We start from the raw sequence: 16760 nt of genomic DNA on the forward strand, positions 1-16760 counted from the left end.
TATTTTTAATGTGTTACGTTGTTACAGTGCCCCTAAGGCTTGATAATGGAACATTAACAGCTGTAAAAAAATAAATTAATAAACAGTTCAGGCAGAAATATACCTATTGATTTTAGTTTCTAATGGCATTAAAGCTTTATTTTGTAATTTAATAAATTCTATGTTGATTATTTTTTTCTTTTAGTGAAGTTATTTAATACATTTTTTTTCTTTTAGTGAAACTATTTTAATATTTTTTTTTCTTTTAAAGGAAGCTATTTCATATTTTTTTATTCTTTTAAAGAAGCTATTTAATAAATATTTTTCTCTTAATGAAGCTATTTTATAAACTCTGTTATTTATTTTTCTTTAATTAAGCTATTTCATAAATTCTATGTTTTTTTGTTCTTTTAATTAAGCTAATTAATAGATACTTTTTGTTTTCCTTTTAATGAAACTATTTAGTAAATTCTATGTTTTTTTTCTTTTTACGAAGCTAATTAATAAATACTTTTTGTTTTCCTTTTAATGAAACTATTTAGTAAATTCTATGGGTTTTTTTTTTCTTTTAATGAAGCTACTTACTAAATAGTTCTTGTTTTCCTTTTAATGAAACAATTTCATAAATTCTATATTTTTTTTTTCTTTTAATGAAGCTAATTAATACATACTTTTTGTTTTCCTTTTAATGAAGCTATTTCATAAATTCTATCTTTTTATTTTATTTTTTAATGAAGCTATTTACTAAATCCATTTTTTTTTTCTTTTATAAGGAAGCTATTTAATAAATTCAATGTTATTTTTTTTTTCTTTTTAATGAATGAAAATGAATCTTATTAAACACGATGGCAAAGATGTCACAATTGTCTACAAGTTAATTCATTTTTAAATCGATTCATAGGTTTGTTAATGATAGAATAATACAGACCTATATAAAACATAGCAGGAGGAGGCATATTTTTAGAAATATATAAAACCTAGACAGCAGCTATTGCAAGAATTTGTTTGGGAATACCAAAAACTTATGAGCTATTGAATTGCAGGGAAGTCTCTTATTTATAAAACAAGTAGAATCTTAAATTAGCAAGAAGCATTTGTCTATTATGTATTTTAAATATTATCATGTATCAAATATTTTCCGTATCATTATGTATCAAATATTTTCCGTATCATTATGTATCAAATATTTTGCACACGTGAAATTGGTAATTGCCTGCAAGGATTTTGCTCATCGTTAAATGAGACATGTGATCTGCGTTGGTACGGTTTAATACATTTCGGTAGGAATTCTTTTGGGAATATAACCTTCTGTATCATTGTCAAGCTATATCAGCATGTTTTTTTCTAAATTTAAAAAAAAAACTATTTTAATAATATGTTTTATCTTTGCATTAAATTGTTTTGCGTTCGTTATGTTTACCAAAACAGTTTATATTTTATTAATTTAAAAAAATATAAATTTAAATCTATATATAAATAATATTTAAATTTCACATTGGGAACACCTGTTTGTAAACACCAACTAAAGCCACCATACCTGCTAGAATTTAGGATAATAACCTTTTTAACTGCAGAAGCGGGTCTTTGAATTAATTGTAGAATTTTGTTTTTGCTGTGAAATTTAAAATTAAAAATAAAAATAAATGTAAGTATTTAAAAAAAAATTCTAAGTACTTAAAAAAAAATTCTTACTGCTAGGCAGTATCTGTTTTTTTTTTTATTTTATTTTTTCGACCTCATATTGTGTTTGCTATACAGTGTTGCTTATGTTTATTGCACGCATCACATTAACAAAACTTAATTAACAAAGGTAAGTTAGTGATCGTAGGAGTGAGTTGCATGGTTCAAGGAATGCTTTTGAAAAAAAAAAAGTTTGGCTTAAATAAAAAAATTAAAAAAACACAAAAAAAAAACCTAGAAGGTGGCACTTCTTCTATTGTGTGCAGCAGTGAATGGACAGGAGTTACAGGACAGGAGCAGAAAGAGTTGAGCTCACAATCCTGTTGGAAATGTGTCAGAACAGAGAGGACTCGAGAGCCCATTGTGTGTATTTTATTTTCGACCTCACTAACTAGCTAACTACCGGTTTATAGGAAAGGTAACGTGTACGAGAGAAAGACCAAGCTTGTTGGACAATATCGTAATTGTCTCAATGTCAACAATGTCTTTCTCCTTCGTAGAATTATTCTTGACTTTAACTGGGCTTTTCTTTTTTTTTTTTTTTTTAACCTCTGCGTTATCTTGAACCATTTTTATAGCACACCAGCAGCAAATTTGCAACATTGTTTCTTTTTTTTTTTCAATAAATGTTGTATAACCTTTCAATGTTACTAAATGTATTTTTTGTAGACTGTATTGGGGCATAGTTTGACCTTTCGTTCTTCCTATGGTGATTACCTAGAGATACAATGTTACTAAATGCATTTTTTTTATAGACAGTTTTGGGCATAGTTTGATTTTTATTCTTGTTCTAAGTTGTTTTTTTTTTTGTTTTTTTTTTGTTAAAATGATTAAACATGAGTACCCCTTGTGTCTACCGGAGAAGGGTGGGAGCAGGGGGGGAGGGGGAGTTAGTAACCTTACATTATACAAGACCCCCACCTCCAGTTCCATAAGCTATCAATGTACTTAGGGTCAGAAAAGAGCAGTGTATGTTTGCCCTGCACTCGTACCGTAGACCAAATAAGCAAAAAAAAAGTATTATAGTACTGTATTATGTGTCATTTTATTCATTACTTTCCTGCAATCTGGTTTAAGTAAACCTTGTATCTAATTAATGGTTTTATGGTTTGAGTGTTGTCATAGCAAACTGGATTTGAAAAAAAAAGTATAATATTAATAGGGTGGCCCATAAAACGAAAAATAATATTAGTAGGGTGCATGGTAGGGTGGCACAAAAAAAAATAAATATTGGTAGGGTGCATGGTAGGGTGGCCCTAACAATAATATTGATATGGTGCATGGTAGGGTGGGCAAAAATAAATAAATTAGAAGGGTGGCCCAGAAAGTAATATTGGTAGGGTGCATGGTAGGGTGGCCCAAACAATAATATTGATACGGTGCATGGTGGGGTGGCCAACAAAATGTATATTAGTAGGGTGTATGGTAGGGTGGCCCGGAAAGTAATATTGCTAAGGTGCATGGTAGGGTGGCCAAAAAAATGTATATTAGTAGGGTGTATGGTAGGGTGGCCCGGAAAGTAATATTGGTACGGTGCATGGTAGTGTGGCCCAAAAAAATCATATTGATAGGAGGTATTGTAGGGTGGCCAAAAAAATGTATATCAGTAGGGTGTATGGTAGGGTGGCCCGGAAAGTAATATTGGTAAGGTGCATGGTAGTGTGGCCCAAAAAAATCATATTGATAGGAGGTATGGTAGGGTGGCCCGGAAAGTAATATTGCTATGGTGCATGGTAGTGTGGCCCAAAAAAATCATATTGATAGGAGGTATTGTAGGGTAGCACAAAAAAATAATATCGGTGGGGTGTATGGCAGGGTGCCTAATTTGTTTGCATGTGTGTGACAACGTTTTCCACTTTGTTTTTAAATGTTGTTGCTTGGAGGTACTGGCCATTTGGCCTGAAAGGTTTGACAGTTGGTCTATTTTTTTTTCAATCAAGTATTTTTTCTACATAATAAATACCGCGGTTGGTTCTCCTTATGCAACTTCTGTTTGTGGGGTGACCCATTTGGTTCCTTTTTAAGGCTGGTTTGTGTCGGATAGGGTGGCACAAAAAATTATTTTGTTAGGGAGTATGGTAGGGTGGCTCCAAAAAAAAATTATATTGGTAAGGGTGTATGGTAAGTTGGCCCAAAAAAGGATATTGGTGGGCGGAAGGAGGTATGGTAGAATGGTCCAAAAAATAATATTGGCAGGCTGTATAATCCCTACCATACAACTTACCAATATTTATATTTATAGGGTAGCTCATTAACTTAAATAATATTAGTAGGGTGCATGGTAGAGAGGCCCAAAAAAAATGATATTGGTAGGGTGCTTGGCAGGGTGACCCAAAAATAATATTGGTAGGGTGCATGGTAGAGAGGCCCAAAAAAAATAATGATATTGGTAGGGTGCATGGCAGGGTGACCCAAAAATAATATTGGTAGGGTGCATGGTAGAGAGGCCCAAAAAAAATAATGATATTGGTAGGGTGCATGGCAGGGTGGCCCAAAAATAATATTGGTAGGGTGCATGGTAGAGAGGCCCAAAAAAATGATATTGTTAGGGTGCATGGTTCCTATCATACACCCTATCAATATTATAATATTAGTAAAGTGGCCCATAAAATTAAATAATATTAGTATGGTGCATGGTAGGGTTGCACAAAAAATAATATTGGTAGGGTGTATGATGCCTACCATACACCTTATCAATATTATAATATTAGTAAGGTGGCCCATCAAATGAAATAATATTAGTATGGTGCATGGTAGGGTGGCACAAAAAATAAATATTGGTAGGGTGGCCCAAAAAAATTATATTGGTAGGTGCACTGTAGGGTGACCCAATTTATTTATTATTTTTTTAAATAGTAAGGTGTATGGTAGGGTGGTCCAAAAAACAAAAAACTGCTGTAAGAACTGTTTTTTTGGTAATATGATATTTTTTATTTATTTTGTGTGTTTTTTGTTGTTATGCTTGGACTATCTTTGTACCAATATCATGCAACCAAAGATTAACATGATCCCCACTGTCCTTTCAGCTTAGGCACACAGTAGTTGTGATGCCGGACATGTGGCCCATAGAACAGGCTCAGCCTTGGTTAGAATTTCACACCTGGTAGAGATATTATACAGTATTTTCGAGTATTAGGTTGACACAGGCTCGAAACATATGAAATTCCTGGCCTTATGGGGATCTTAATTAACCCTTCACACTGCACGGGTCCTGCTGACAGTTTGCAGTTGTTCCGCCGGATTGTTTTTTTTTTTTTTGTTAGGCTTTATGTGCCGGAGTGAATAGCCCTAAAAGGTTAACTTGGCAAATGATAGGAGCAGGTGTAAGAGGTGTTAATTACAGCAGTTTATTATTTCGCTAAGACGTAAAATACAGCAAATCCACTCTTGGCAACACCAATAAGTATCCGACTGTATTGAAAAAATATATATCAATGCGTTTGTCACCTTTTGCCATCAGGTCCGGATCAACAAAAGAAGTAAGAAAATGTTGAAAAGGCGACTAAAAATAATTACAAAAAAAATGTAAAAAAGGAGAATAAAGCTAGCAACATTTACATAAAAAGGATAAAAATAACCGACTTGTAAAAGATTAATTTGTAACATAAAAAAAATATTTGTTCAGATTTAAATTTGTTACATTTTGTAACATTTTTTATTATTTATTTTTATGATTTTTTTTTTTGGTTTTATGTACCTGCTATGTAGTAGCAATAGTTCTTGATTACTTACTATAATTGCCGGTGTTGTTGCTGCAATTTTAGGTTCTCTAAATAATTTTTACATTCCACATTTTCCTCTTGCACCGAAAAAATAAATAAAAAAAGTGCAAGTGGGAAATACGATATTAAAAAAAAAAAAAAGACATTTGTAGAACATTTACAAGCCTCATATGGACGTCAGTTTATTTGCTACAGTTGTTAGCCACTGAGCAAATGTATTAAAACCACTAAGGATTCCTTTGGAACACATGTATTCCCACTTAAACCCAAGCTGCAGTGTCGCTTGCGAGATCCAGCCCATTTTTTTTTTTTAAATGCTATTTTTCTCTCGCCTGCGTTCCTTCAGATGTATTACTGCGCCTGTCACTTTTTTTTTTTCTTTTTTTTTTAAGTACGCTGTAGTTTATTTACAAAAATTACTGAAGTCGTTCATTGACCCTTGGTCGCCTATATGATATTAAAGATCGACTAGCGCTGTTTTAAGATCTAGTGGGTGTGCTGCGTGCATTGCTTTTTTTATGTTAACACTATAACTGGAATATCGCCCAAAGTTAAGCCTTGCCAGAATTCTTTCTCACTACACACCACTCTGACTTGTATACCCAACCATTAAAAATTTCAACACTCAATTTTAAGCTATACATATTGCTTTAACCCTTGGCGGAAAAAGGGGCCGAACATCCAACGAACGATGTCTGTTCTTCCAAAAAAAAAAAAAAAAAGACTTCTTGCAGTTGCCGTTCGTTGAATTCTGCCAATGGTAACACGATGAGATTTCATTCTGGAATAAAAGTATAAATATCTCCAATTATATAGAGAAGGTTATTGTATTTACATCCAGTACGTAGTTTTTTTTTTTGCACATTTACGTAACAATTTTTTTATGTAAGCGTTTCCAATCAGATTTCCGATATATATTCATAACTGTGGTTTAATGCCCGGGTGTAAATTAGCTGGTGTTTCATACAGTCCTCAAATATTGAACATCTTTGAACATCTTTGAAATAAAAATAAATCAATAAAACATTGATTTGATATGAATTTTTGATGATTCCCCATTGTAAGTGTTGACATGGTGCAGCTATTCTCGTTATTGAGTAGAAGCAAAAGAAATCCCTTGAGGGTCACCAAAGATAGAGTAACCAGAACTGTGTAGATGCCCATATCTTCTGACATAGACCCATCACCGCTCCTAATTTTTATGTATATATTTGAGATGAAAATAAAGCAATCAATAAAGCATTGATTTGACGTGAGTTTTTGATGATTCCCCATTGTAAGTGTTGGCATAACTTGGTGCAGCTATTCTCATTATTGAGTAGAAACAAAAGAAATCTCTTGAGGGTCGCCAAGGATAGAGTAACCAAAACTGTGTAGACACCTTCTAACATACTAACATACCACCTTCACAGGGGGGCACCAAAGGGGCACCAAAGATAGAGCAAACAAAGCCCATGGAAGCCTTCATCACAAAACCTAATTTGTATGTATATAATTGAAATGAAAATAAAGCAGTCAATACAGCATTGATTTTACATGAGTTTTTTGATGGTTTTTGATGGCTGACCTAACTTGGTTCTGCTATACACAATATTGAGTAAAAACAACAGAAATCTTTTGAGGGGCACCAAGGATAGAGTAACCAAAACTGTGTAGACACCTTCTAACATACTAACATACCACCTTCACAGGGGCACCAAAGATAGAGCAACCAAAGCCCAAGGAAGCCTTCATCACAAAACTTAATTTGTATCTATATAATTGGAATTAAAATACAGCAATCAATACAGCATTGATTTTACATGAATTTTTTGATGATTGATGTTTTTTGATGGCTGACCTAACTTGGTCCTACTATACACAATATTGAGTAAAAACAAAATAAATCTTTTGAGGGGAACCAAAGATAGAGCAACCAAAATTTGAGGTGCACCAAAGATAGAGCAACCAAAATTTGAGGGGCACCAAAGATGATTGATGTTTTTTGATGGCTGACCTAACTTGGTCCTGCTATACACAATATTGAGTAAAAACAAAATAAATCTTTTGAGGGGAACCAAAGATAGAGCAACCAAAATTTGAAGGGCACCAAAGATAGAGCAACCAAAAACGTGTTGACATCTTATGAGATAGAGCCTGTGGAAGTCTACATTTCCACTCCTAATCTCTATGCATACATTTGGAATGAAAATAAAGAAATCAATAAAGCTTTAATTCGACATTCATTTTTTTTTTTGATGACCCCCCCCCCCCCAAAAAAAAAAATGCCAACCCAACTTGGGACTGCTTTTCAGAATATTGAGTAGAAACAAAAGAAAAACAAGAAAAAACAAAATAAATCTCACCAAAGATAGAATAACCAAAACTGTGTAGATAACTTATGACATAAAGCCTATGGAAGCACCCATCTCCAATCCTAATTTTTATCTATATTTTTGGAGTGGAAACAAAATAAAACAATCAATACAGCACTGATTTTATATAAATTTCTCATTGTAACAGCAGGCCTAACTAGAAAAAAATAAAGAAAACTCTTGAGGGTCACCAAAGATAGAGTAAAGCCCCATACACACTATCAATTTTTCTGCTGAGTTTTTTCTTCAGGTTTACCAAAACCATGTAGTAAAAGGGCCTGCCTGATTGCATACAAATTGAAACTCCTAAGGTTTGACCTCATATTATTTGGTTTTGGTAAATCTGAAGGAAAAACTCAGCAGAAAAACTGATAGTGTGTATGGGGCTTAAGCAAAACTGTGTAGATACCCATACCTTTCCAACATAGACCCACCACCAATCCTAAAGTTTACGTATATTTTTTAAATGAAAATAAAGCAATCAATAAAGCATTGATTTGTTATTCATTTTTGATGATTCCCTATTGTAAGTGTTGACATAACTTGGTGTAGCTGTTTGCATTATTGAGTAGAAACAAAAATCTCTTGAGGGTCACCAAGGATAGAGTAACTGTGTAGACAATCTGACATAGAGCCAATGGAAGCCTTCATCACCAAACCTAATTGTTGTATATAAATTTGGAATGAAAATAAAGCATTGATTTTACATGAATTTTTTGTTGGAAACGCTAACCTAACTTGGTCGTGCTATACAAAATATTGAGTAAGAACAAGAGAAATCTTTTGAGGGGCACCAAAGATATAGCAACCAAAACTGTGTAGACACCTTATGACGTAGAGTCTATGGAAGCACCCATCACCAATCCTAATTTGTATGCATTTATTTGGAATGAAAATAAAACAATCAATAAAGCATTGATTTGACATTCATTTTTTTAATAATTCTCCGTTATAAATGCTGACCTAACGTGGTCCTGCTCTTCACAATATTGAGTAAAATCAAAAAAAATCTCTTAAGGGTCACCAGAGATAGAGCAACTAAAACGGTGTAGCTACATTACAACATAGAGCCTATGGAAGTATTCATCACAAATCCTAGTTTGTATGCATACATTTGGAACTAAAATAAAGCAATCAATAAAGCTTTGATTAGACATGGTATTTGTGATGCTTCCCCATTATAAATGCTGGCCCAACCTGGTACTGCTCTTTAGAATATTGGGTAAAAGCAAAATAAATCTCCTAAGGGTCACCAAGGATAGAGTAACCAAAACTAAGTAGATACCCATACCCTCTGACATAGACCCATCACCAGAGTTTGAGTAGAAACAAAAGAAATCTGTTGAGGGTCACCGAAGATAGAGTAACCAGAACTGTGTAGATGCCCATACCTTCTGACATAGACCCATCACCAATCCTAATGTTTATGTATACATTTGAAATGAAAATAAAGCAATCAATGAAGCATTTGTTTGATATGAATATTTGATGATTCCCCATTGTAAGTGTCGACATAACTTGGTGTAGCTTTATTCGCATTATTGAGTAGAAACAAAAGAAATCTCTTGAGGGTCACCAAGGATAGAGTAACCAAAACTGTGTAGATACCTTATGACATAGAGCCTATGTATATATTTAGAATGAAAATTAAAAAGCATTCAATAAAGCATTGATTTGACATGAACTTTTTGTCGATTCCTCATTGGAAGTGCTGGCCTAACTTGATCCTGCTATTCACAATATTGAATAAAAACAAAAAGAAAACTCTTGAGGGTCATCAAGGATAGAGTAACCAAAACTGTGTAGATACCTTATGACATAGCGCCTATGCAACCCATCACCAAACCTAATTCCTATGTATCTTTTTCTTTTTCTTTTTTACAGCTTTTTTATAACGTTATCAAAGACATTGAGCCTGGAGAAGAATTGTTGGTTTATATGAAGGAGGGGAATTTTTCCCTTGGAAGCATGCCACCAAATCTAGAGGGTAAGCCTTTTGTTCACAGTCTGGCAATAAAAATGACAAGACTTTATATGACCATTTGTATTTATTAGCAAAAATACAAAAATGGGACAGGAAACACCAACCCCACGTCCCACTATTTACGTACTTGCTAGCAGTCACCAATTTACCAATATTTACTGATCGCTGAAAATTCTTGTGCCGTCAAGAAATATGGCTGTCAATTTAAATAGCCAGTTGAAATCTCTACACATCCAAAATAATGTCAGTGCTTATGTTTGAGTTTGTGTTTTTATTTTATATACATTTCCTTTGATCCATCAATCTCTGATTATGTGGTTGGCATATGCTTATGAAGTGGTCATCATGAAATATTTTCAGGTTAATCAGTTAGTATTGCCAGCAGCTGTGCCGCCCCGGCAAAAGTTCCTTATGAGTTGTGACTTACCGAGACATTTGTAGGCATTTATGGGCTGGTGCTTGGTGTACCATTGATGTTGCTTATTTGCTGCCTTACACATGTATCTCTATATCATGTCATTCGTATGCTTTTCAACACAGAGGAACTCTTGGAATAATATTCCGATCTCAGGGAACCCCTGCTAAAAATGACTATAGCTACAACTCATGATACATTAGTGTTATGGTCAGTGGGAAGAATGTTTCTTAAACTTGTGGTCATTGGGAAGAACTACCCTCTTAGCCCTTGTACACACGGTCGGAGAATCCGTCGGAATGTGTCCTATCGGACCGTGTTGTCGGATAATCCAAATGTGTGTGGTCTGCATCGGACTGTTTCCATCGGAATATCCGTCGGACCAAATTTTCCAACTTTCTGGAAATATTTTCCGACAAACTGGTCCGATAGGACATACTCCGATCATGTGTAGAGAATTTTGATCGGACAAAGTGCCACGCATGCTCAGATCAAATTCCTACATCAAAGCTATTGGCTACTAGCCTGAACGTAGTCCCATCGTAACGAAATAACGCCATCACGTTCTGAAAGATCGTATTTTTCGACAACTTTGTCCGACCGTGTGTATGCAACAGTTTCGGACAAAATCCGACGGACAAAATCCAACGGACAAAATCCGACGGATTTGGTTGTCGGAATCTCCAACCGTGTCTACAGGGGCTTACAGATAGCTCAGTAGATCAATGGTGTCAGTGGGAACTTATCTGAGTGACAGAACTTGATCAATTCCTCAAGGAACCCCTAGCATCCTCTGGAGCAGGGGTAGGGAACCTCGGCTCTCCAGCTAATTTGAAACTACAAGTCCCATGAGACATTGCAAGACCTTAACAATCACAGGCATGACTCCCAGAGGCAGAGGCATGATGGGATTTGTAGTTTCAAAAAAAGCTGGAGAGCCAAGGTTCCCTACCCCTGCTTCTGGAGGAACCCTAGGATTCCAATGGAACCCTGGTTGGCAAACCCTGCTCTATATACTGTACAGCAGCCTTTCAACCAAGGTTCCTCCAGAGGCTGCTAGAGGTTCCTTGAGCAATTGAGCAATTTCTGCTTCTCAGAAACCGCTGGCAACAATGATCTTTAAGCTATCCATAAGGGGGGATTCTTCCAAATCAAGTGTAAGGATCATACCTTCAGTGAAAACTATTGTACTGTGAGTTGTGGCTATAGTAATTAGTAGCAGGCGTTCCCGTGGTACTGGAAAGTTATTTAAATAAGTTCCTCTGCTGTACAGGTTTATCATCCCTTTAATTCAAGAGACAGAGGGGCTGATTTACTAAAGGCAAATAGACGGTGCACTTTCCAAGTACAGTTGCACTCTCCAATGGCATTTGCTCCAGAGCGTAGTAAATGAGGAGAAGCTCTGCTGTCTTCCATCATACAATCATGTGCAAGCAAAAAGCTGTTTTTTTAAAAATTTTCCTTGCATGTGATTGGGTATTCTTTGCAAAGTGAAGCTTCATCTCATTTACTAAGTTCTGGAGCAATTGCATTTATAAAGCGCAAGTGCACAGTCTATTTGCCTTCTTTAATAGTCGTTGTTTACAGTTTTTCTCCTGAAATCCAGACATCGATACTTATTTATTGTTGAGAATCTTCCAGACATTGATGATGATTTAGAGTTGAGAATATGTTGTGTGAATATTCACTTTAATTATCCAGTCACATGAAAAGGCAAATTCCTGTTCACTTTGAATACTCGCTCATGTGCAGATCAAATACGCGAGCGGGAATTAGCTTTTCACGTGATTGGATAATTGAGGTGAATATTCACACAATGCTTTTGAATGAAGATTCTCAACTTCTTCTAATGAATCGTCGACAGTATCTGAACAGTCTTTCAAATAACCCAAAAGATTTAGTCCCCAAAAAGCAAATCTTACGAGGAATGGCTTATTTTCACCGCCGGTGTGTAATTTTTATCAATTATTCTGAGATGAATTGTGGAATGAGATTTTTCAATGTTTTTTCCCTCCCATATATCGCAACTTGTATAAATGTTGTCTATCTTCTTGGGAATTTGGGTTTGAATGCCCTTGTGTATTTCCTACACTGCATCATTTGTAGGGTGTTGTTGTTTGATATTCATCAGAAACATTGGATTTAGAATGATGGAAGTAAGAAATGTTACGGCTCTTATTTTTCATGTGCTGAAGACTTTACTCAACCCCGTTGTCTTCCCTAAGTGCTTCATGTGTAGGGAAATTTATTCAAGTCTTAATGGCCACCCTGCCCAGTGCTGCCGCTGACACATTTTGCATGCTGGTTCTGAATACATGTCAGAGGGTAACACTGGTCAAAGAGACCAGCGTGTACTCGCTTTTCATTCCCACCTCATTAAGAAACACTTGGCAATCATATTTGTTACCTCAATCTTCCTGTTGGTAAGCTGAGATGTTCCTTTGGAACACACCCCTGCAGACTTGCCAGGCCAGAGGTTCTGTGGAGCCGGGATTTTTTATTGTTTTTACGATTACCAACCCTTAATGGATTGCCCAGTATGTCCCCATATCCTATGGGAGGGATTGCCCAGTGTGTCCCCATATCCTATGGGAGGGATTGCCCAGTATGTTGCCATATCCTATGGGAGGGATTGCCCAGTATGTTCCCATATCCTATGGAAGGGATTGCCCGGTATGTTCCCATATCCCATAGAGAGGATTGCCCAGTATTTCCCATATTCCATTGTACTTTATTTTTTTTTATATTTTTTTACCTACTATGAATAAAACAAACATAAACCAATTTTCTAAAGGGGATCATCCTCTATTATTTGAGGTCAGGCAGTAACATTGGACAGGAACGCCTGGCTTGCAGTCTCCGCTCTAATTCATCCCAAAGTTGTTCTATGGAGTTTAGGTCAGGACTCTGTGCAGGCCAGTCAAGTTCCTCCACCCTCAAACTTGCTCATCCATGTGGACCTTGCTTTGTGCACTGGTCCAAAACACCTTTGGGATGAATAAAAGCGGAGACTGCGAGCCAGGCCTTTTCTCCAACATCAGCGCCTGACCTCACAAATGCGTTTCTGGAAGAATGGTCAAACATTCCCATAGACACACTCCTAAACCTTGAGGACAGTCCCCCCTCCACCAAATGATTTGGACCAGAGCACAGTGGCACAGTGGTGTAGTGGTTAGCACTCTCACCTAGCAGTAAGAAGTGTCACTGGTTCGAATCCCAACCACGACTCTACCTGCCTGGAGTTTGCATGTTCTCCCTGTGCCTGCGTGGGTTTCCTCTGGGTACTTCGGTTTCCTCTCACAATCCAAAGACATGCAGGTAGGTTAATTGGCTTCTGTCCAAAATTGGCCCTAGTATATGAATGGGGACCTTGGATTGTGGGCTCCTTGAGGGTAGGGACTGATGTGAGTGTGCAATGTACAGGGATAGGGACAATTGTAGACACTCACTCATGATGGACAGGTGTCTTTATTCAACCTTACTAACTATGAATACTATGAAACAAAGCAAGGTCCATAAAGACATGGATGAGCGAGTTTGGGGTGGAGGAACTTCTTTGGGAAACTCAATATTTAACCCTACGAAATAAGACTGGGATGCTATTAAAGTTCATGTGGGTGTAAAGGCAGGCGTCCCAATATTTTTGGTAATATAATGTGTGTATGAATATATATATATATATATATACAGAGAAAGAGAGTAGTTTCATCAATGGTCTAGAGCAGGGGTCTCAAACTGGCGGCCCTCCAGCTGTTTCAAAACTACATATCCCATCACCCCTTTGCCTGTGGGTGTCAGGCTTGTAACTGTCAGCCTCGCAATGCCTCATGGAACTTGTAGTTTTGCAACAGCTGGAGGGCCGCCAGTTTGAGACCCCTGGTCTAGAGAAGTCCAAGAGTCAGGAATTTTTGTAAGATTTATTAATTGATTTATTCCAGAGACTCCAGACCCAAGAGACGGGGTTCAGTTTTTTTGGGGGGGATTATTGTCCCCATATCCCCTTCACCAATCAAAATCATCATCATCTCATTATCAAAAGTACCAGAAGATGTAAATAGCTTGGTTTCCCATTACATATGGAGAGCAAGGAATGGGATAGCTAGAAAAGAAAGAATCATGAAGATTTCATATTTATTTAAATAAAATTGGCAAAATCACAAATACACACACTCTGCGACCAGGGAAAGTTTGGCTGTTGTGTTTGTGTGAACTTTTATTGGAGATCCAGCTTCTGAAGTTTAAAAATAAGTCATGTAGTCGGGTTACATTGAGGTATACAATATATAATCACACACATAGGTTAGACTTGATGGACTTGATGGAATTGTGTCTTTTTTCGACCTCACCTACTATGTACTATGTAATATTCTGAGGTGTGTACAGACACAACTGGGCTGCAACCGAGGAGTCCTCGGAATATGTGGTAGTAGCTGTGTCAATAATGGCAAAAAATGAATTCCCATGCAGATCTAGATTTTTTTTTTAAAACCAAGTGATGTGTTAAACATTGATTTTTTTTTACAAATTTTTCCCATGTCCTTCACCTGTATTAGATCGTGTACAATTCAAGGCTAAATTCAAGGCTAAACAAATTCCATCAAAGATGTTTCAAAAACCAATGGGAAACACTTTGTAAAACGTCTAGTGGACCTAACCATTCAAATGTACAGAATTAGGCCGCGTACACACGAGCGGACTGTATGGCCTACTTAGTCCGTCATACAATCCGACGGACAGTCCGTCATACTTTCGAATGAACGGACTTGACCACACACGGATGCACAAACAGTCCGTCGAAAGCTTGCGCGATGATGTGTACAGCACGTACGACGGGACTAGAAATAGGAAGTCCAATACACAGCAATGCAACCTTCCGCCGTGTAAATCCTTTCTGAGCATGCGCCATTCTTAGTCCGTCGAACTAGCCTACTGACGAGCGGATTGTCCGCTAAAACCAAAGTATGACGGACAGAATTACGGAAAATCCGAAATACTTAGTACGCCAGACTGCACGCTGAAAAAGTCAGCTGAAGCCCACACACGAGCGGACTGTCCGCTGAAATGTGTTTCGACGGACTAAGTAGGCCATACAGTCCGCCCGTGTGTACGCGGCCTTAGAACATAGGCCCTATTTACGATGGTGGAGAATGCTAACAATAGAGTTTCATAGGATGCCAGTGTGACCATGGTTAAGGTTCTGAGGGTACACACATATGTATTGTGCACAATAGACCTTGGCTTGGACTAACAAGTGGGACTTGTGTGATAAGAATGTGTTACTCTGGGTTCATTGTTTGGAGAAAAAAAAACAACAGCAATTTCTTATCAGAGACTGGTCAATCCACATTGTTTTGGGACCTCTGGGTTGGCCCAATATAGACTTTGAAATCTACTAACTGCTCTAGCAGGCACCACAATTGTGAGATATCCTGCCTCAGTCTGTGGAGGTCACAGTTTGTTCATACCCAAAGTTGTGTAAGCTCATGGTATTTTATTCTTTTTTTGGGCAAAAAAAAAAAAAGAAGTCTATCCATTGAGTGAAGAATGGGCTTTGAGAAAATTGTTAGTGAGACAGAAAAAAAGTATTGGAGATGTGAGCGAGCTAAATAATAATCCTGAGGTCTGATTTTGACTTGATTTTAAGACCTATGTCTAGTCAACTTATAATCAGGCAGGCCTTCCTTTAAGGGTCTTCCTTTGGGGTGTCCAACCAGCAGGCCCACAATGGCTATGAATGCAGCCTAAAATAATTTTACTTAAAAATTTCAATATTTTTTTTTGGGGGGGGGGGGGGGGGTTGTAAAAATGCATTTATGCTTAGCGAACACATGCAGCCCAAAAAAAAATTTGCTGGAATTTTTGAATTTTTATTTTCCCAAAGAAAAATATCCCACTCTTCACGATCACGCCTTATTCATGTCATCCGTTTTTGTCAGCACCTATATTTGTGAGCAACTATTTTCTAGAACGAAGGGCAAAATTAGAACCAAAATATTTAATGAGCACCTCGAGAATTTGTTGAGAATTGCTACTCTATCCATGCAACCAAATATTGATGGGTTCGCTTATCATAAACAGCGTCAAATCTCGTACTAATTTTTATGTTCCCCTCTTTGACTTTTATAATAAAACATATTACAAAAAAAAAAAAGAAGTTTTATAACATTTGGGTTTATTTATTAAACCTGGAGAGTGCAAGATCAGGCTCAATTCTGCATTGAAACCAATCAGCTTCCAGGTTTTATTGCCAAAGCTTAATTGGACAAGCTGAGGTTAGAAGCTGATGGGCCACCATGCAGAGCTGCACCAGATTCCGAGTACACCAGCCTTCATAAATCTACCCCATTATCTATATGAGTGATCGGTAACTTGTGATCTGACTGACATTTTCTGCTCATCGGCTATCCTTATTGTAAGCCCTTGTACACACGATCGGAGATTCCGACGGAATGTGTCCGATCGGAGCGTTTTGTCAGATATTCCGACTGTGTGTGGTATGCATCGGACTGTTTCCGTCGGAATATCCGTCAGACCAAATTTTCCAACTTGCCGGAAATATTTTCCAACAAAATGCTCCGATCGGACATACTCCGATCATGTGTAGAGAATTCCGATCGGACAAAGTG

At 36.9% G+C, this 16760-nt stretch overlaps 1 protein-coding gene across 4 annotated transcripts in view; it reads left to right on the forward strand.

The window, feature by feature from the left end:
• The window catches only part of PRDM16 (PR/SET domain 16), a 941382-nt gene that overhangs the window by 818424 nt on the left and 106198 nt on the right, over positions 1–16760 (forward strand). For all 4 annotated transcript variants that reach the window (XM_077458220.1, XM_077458222.1, XM_077458221.1 and 1 more), the window contains one exon: positions 9620–9722. In XM_077458220.1, coding sequence (XP_077314346.1) covers positions 9620–9722 — 103 coding nt within the window. The remainder of the gene's footprint in view (positions 1–9619; positions 9723–16760) is intronic.

The sequence above is a fragment of the Lithobates pipiens genome, unplaced genomic scaffold (genome assembly GCF_037356315.1).
Source record: "Lithobates pipiens isolate NorthernLeopardFrog02 unplaced genomic scaffold, aLitPip1_a1.2 Scaffold_27, whole genome shotgun sequence".
Lineage (NCBI taxonomy): Eukaryota > Metazoa > Chordata > Amphibia > Anura > Ranidae > Lithobates > Lithobates pipiens.